This window comes from Thecamonas trahens (genome assembly GCF_000142905.1).
Source record: "Thecamonas trahens ATCC 50062 unplaced genomic scaffold supercont1.15, whole genome shotgun sequence".
In the NCBI taxonomy this organism is placed as follows: domain Eukaryota; order Apusomonadida; family Apusomonadidae; genus Thecamonas; species Thecamonas trahens.
The window spans coordinates 418,866-423,054 of NW_013657665.1; the positions used below are offsets into that span (position 1 = coordinate 418,866).

Sequence of the window (4,189 nt, forward strand, 5' to 3'; positions counted from 1 at the left end):
GCGATGACACTGCCTATTACGCCTTTTACAAGAAGCAGCTGCAGAACTCGCTCTCTGGAAGCGGGGCGATGGCCGGCGGCGGTGGGGCCAGCGGCGGTGTAAGTGGTGGCCGGCGGCGGCAGCGGCGGCGGACCGACGAGACCGGAGATACCCAGTCGGCCGACCCGTCAGTGAGCTCGGACGAGCTGCTGGAGATGGACGCCGGTGCCGTGGCGGGCTCGGGCTCGCTCCGCCGCCGACGCAACAAGCAGCGGTCTCAGTGGGGCAGCGGCCGTGACGACGAGCAGCTCTTTCGCGGGACAACCGGCGACCCGCATGCCATGGCCGCGCAGTCGCTGGCCGCGGCCTCGCCGCTCCATGCAGCCCAGCCGTTGGTCTCGCCGCAATGGGGCTCACCGCGGGCAGCTCTTGCAGCGCAGGAAGCCGGCACTACCTTCCGCAACGCGGCCGCCGACGCCTACTCGCCCTACGCAGTCTTCACCGCCAACATGGACCCTGCCCTGCTCGGCGGCGCACCCAGGGTGGTCCACGACCCCCCGCCGATCCCACCCGACGCTCCGGCCCATCTGTGGCAGGCCACCACTCGCCCACATGCGTATGCTGCGCCGGCCCCGCCTCCGCTCGATGTCACACTCGAGGCTGCGTACCGCAGGCGTGAGGATGAGCAAGCTGCACGCCGCCGCCGCCGCCGTAAGCGCGCCGCCGCCGAGCAGATCGAGCGCTCCACCCAGCGGCTTGCCTCAACAGGAGATCTGCTCTCGCCAGAGGCTTCGCGCGAGAATTTGCACGCCGACAGCAACTCAACTGCCGAGCGTGACTTCCCGCATGGTGGCGAGTCGACCGACTCGCTCCATCTACGTCGCAAGTCGCGGCGGATGTCAACGGTCTCGGCCATCTCCGAGGCCATTTCGCGCGAGCCGTCACAAGTCATTGATGGCCTCGATGTCTCTGTCGACATCGGTGCCGAGACCGCGCCAGCTCGCGCCACGGCGACCAATCTCTGGTCCACACCCGACGACGAGCTGGAGCCGCAGCTCACGCCCGATCGACCGCGTGACGACCCGCCGGCTTCTGCTGGCGAGCTGCCTGGGACTCGGATGCCGCCACGGCTGCTGCCGCCCATCGATGATGAGAGCGACCCTGGTGACGGCTGGCGCGAGCGCTCGTGCTCCGACGTCGAAGACTCGAGCGCCCACGACCTGGTCAGCGGTCGCGACTCGTGCTCAGCCTCGCCGCCAGTGTCGCAAGCCAACATCCCGATCTCCACTTTGGCCGACCTTCAACCTCACTCCCGCCACCGCAGCGACTCGGGCTCTGGCTCTCGCTCCGCCTCGGATGGCGAGGCGCGCGCTGGCTCGGATCGCCACTCATGCTCCAACCAGTCCGACTCGCGCTCTGCAGCTTTGACGGCATCTGCTTCAGCGTCGGCCGCGGGCGCGGGCTCGGACCTCTGCTTGCAATCTGGCCCAGAGGCCAGTGGTGAGGCTTCCGCACCTATCAGCGGCAGCTACAGCGGCAAGAGTGACCGCAGTAGCTGCAGGAGTGATTGCAGCCATGGCAGCGGCAGCTGCAGCAGTGGTAGCAGCAGAGAGCACGCCATGGCACGATCCAAGTCGACACCCGCCGCAAGTCTCAAGGGCAAGGGCAAGGGCAAGGGCAAGGGCAAGGGCAAGGGCAAGGGTAAGAGCAAGGGCAGAGGCAAGGAGAAAGAGGGATGTCGTGTTATGTAAAACGTGAACGAGCCCGTGGCGGGGACGGCGTGGCTCGCGGCGGACGGCCAAAGATGTGGGCAGACATGCGGGTGATGTGCTTGGCGTGGACCACGAGGGCGTCGAGCTCGTCGACGGTATAGTAGCCATCGCGCGCGGACGTTGCGCCAAACCGGGCGTGCGAGGCTCGGACAATGAGCTCAGACGCCACAGTGTGGTCGCTGGCGTGCAGCGGGTCAGTCACAGGAAGGCTGCCAAAGCCCGAGTACTCAACGAGAACGTCGTCGACGTCGAGGCGAACCAGAGAGCTCGTATGGCCGATTTCGCGGAGGAGCGCGGCATGCAGGTCCGGCGGCGTCAGTTCAAGCCGAGTAGTGCTCGGAGGAGCCTCTACATCGATGGTTACGTCCGAGACACCGGCGAGCCCGTCGGTGCGGGTGAGGATCGAGCCGAGATCGAGCAGCGAGCTGAGGTCGAGGCGGATGCGGCCGGCGACGCCGTCGCCAACTGCGAGCGTCTTGATACACGTCCCACGCGAGACGATTGTGACGTCTGAGCTCGTCGCAAGCAGAATGTCGAGTGGGAGCAGCCGCGGCGCGAGAGTGAGGACAAAGTCGCGGGCGTCAGCCACCACAACCCTGGCCACCCGCGCCGTGACCACGTACTCGGTGTGCTTGGGCGGCGACTGCAGGACGAGGCACTCGGTGGCGTCGCTCGCCCCATGCCCTCCGCGGGTCGCGATGAGCGAGTCTGACAGCGTCCGCCCCGCGTCGCCTTGCTCTGCTACGGCGCTGGTCGCCAGCGGCGCGGCGCCGATCCGCGACGGCGCGTCGGCGAAGAAGACCGAGAGCGAGCTCTTGCCGGGAGTCGGCGAGTCGTGCGGCAAAGCCAGCAGTGGCATCGATTCATCCGCCAGCGACGATCGGCTTTTGTGCATCTCCCGCTGCATCGAGATCGCCACCGCAGCTGAGTTTGCCGCCGCCTCACCCGCGAGGATCACCAGCCGGCTTGGAGGCGCGAGCCGGTTGGCCACAGCGTGAGCTAGCGGCTGGCTGCCCACAAGCGGCAGCTCGAACAGCGCCGCCACGTCTTCAGCGCTCCGCCCATCCGGTACACTTGCGCACTGTACCATAAACGTGTCCATGCCAATGGGTTGCAGCCGGCCAGTGAGGTGTAGCTATCTTGCCCCCCCCCCCCCCCCCCCCCCCTCCTCTCCCTCTCTCCCCCCCCTCCACACTGACTTGGCTCAGCCCGATCGAGCCCGCATTGCGAGACAGTCAGAAATGCGATCGGGCAAGATGGTCGGCAAGGTGTATGTAGGCAAGTGTGTAGGCGAGTGTAGGTGGTAGTGACACTGCCCAGCCGGACCATCTGCCCCCCGCCATCCTGGCCGGTCGACGCAGTCCACATCTCGGCGCCGGCTTCCGCGCACCTTACCCTTCCCCACCCCTTTCACCTGACCCCATCACCATGAAGACATACCTCTGTCTGGCGGCAGCCGCAGTGCTTGCCATTGCCACATGTGCGCTAGCGACACCGACGCCCCCCATGTGGGGCACGTGGGCGTCCCAGTTTGAGCTTGTACGTACCGCACTCCTCCCCTCCCGCCTCCTTCCACATGTTTGAAGCCGCTCTCTCCGTGCCTGCCCGTGCCGGCTGGGTTGCAACGCAAGCCGGTCACAGGTCGGCGGAGCAGATATCTATGATGGCCAAAGCCACGCAATGGCGACTCACTGCACTCACAACATCTACGTCACACACGATGCATCTCTGTCTATCTGCTGTGGCTGCTGTGGCACGGGGTGGGGGGGGTGGGGCGGCCGGTTGCCTCTCCTCCGTTTCATTCGTCGCCTTTTTTTTTGGTTCCCTTTTCCTCCGATGGGGCGGACTGCCACGCGCACAGAAGGAGTTTAACCCTCAGGCCAACAACTGGATGACGACAACTGGCTCGTACTACTATTCACCGTTGGCCTCGCTGGTGGCGTATGCCAACGCGAGCGCCGAGGCGTTCTGCGGCTCGACGGGGATCGGCGCCGGCACGCCATGCTACCAGCTTGCCAACTCGGACGCGCGGTTCCTGTACTTCCCAGAGGCAGGTGACTCGGACAGCGGCGAGTGCTGCAAGTGCTGCACCGTCGAGCAGGGCTGTGGGCCACTCAAGCCGTCGTGGATGGCCGATGCCTCGTTCGAGGGCACAGTGACCGCCCAGGGCGTCACCGCCGACAAGTGGCTGATTGCCGGCAACGAGGACAACTACTACTATGACATCTCCGACTCGCACATCCCGCTCCTCCTCAACAACTCGGGCTTCCAGATCTTTGGCTTTGTTCCATCGTCGTACACCACCCTCGTCCCGATGTCAATCTTCACCGTTCCGGACATCTGCCAGGGCTCGATCGACCAGTGCGAAGGCGTCTGCGGCCGTTTCGGCGCCAGCAACTGATGGTTGCCACACCCGCCCCGCGCATCCCCCCCCCCCC

The 4,189-nt window shown here is 66.1% G+C and overlaps 3 protein-coding genes across 3 annotated transcripts; 2 read left to right on the top strand and 1 right to left on the bottom strand.

Annotated features, from left to right (window-relative positions):
* Positions 1-68: 68 nt before the first annotated feature.
* Positions 69-1,407, top strand: AMSG_02600 (uncharacterized protein; the record flags this gene model as incomplete). The annotated part of the gene is made up of 2 exons (XM_013904052.1): positions 69-1,219; positions 1,383-1,407. 2 exons carry the CDS (start codon positions 69-71, stop codon positions 1,405-1,407), a joined length of 1,176 nt encoding a protein of 391 aa, XP_013759506.1.
* Positions 1,408-1,722: 315 nt separating this feature from the next.
* Positions 1,723-2,853, bottom strand: AMSG_02601 (uncharacterized protein; the record flags this gene model as incomplete). Its single annotated transcript, XM_013904053.1, has 1 exon — positions 1,723-2,853. One exon carries the CDS (start codon positions 2,851-2,853, stop codon positions 1,723-1,725), a length of 1,131 nt encoding a protein of 376 aa, XP_013759507.1.
* Positions 2,854-3,166: 313 nt separating this feature from the next.
* On the top strand, positions 3,167-4,184 carry AMSG_02602 (uncharacterized protein). Its single transcript, XM_013904054.1, has 2 exons — positions 3,167-3,290; positions 3,613-4,184. The coding sequence occupies exons 1-2, from the start codon at positions 3,180-3,182 to the stop codon at positions 4,150-4,152; spliced, it is 651 nt and encodes a 216-aa protein (XP_013759508.1). The 5' UTR covers positions 3,167-3,179; the 3' UTR covers positions 4,153-4,184.
* The last annotated feature ends 5 nt before the right edge of the window (positions 4,185-4,189 follow it).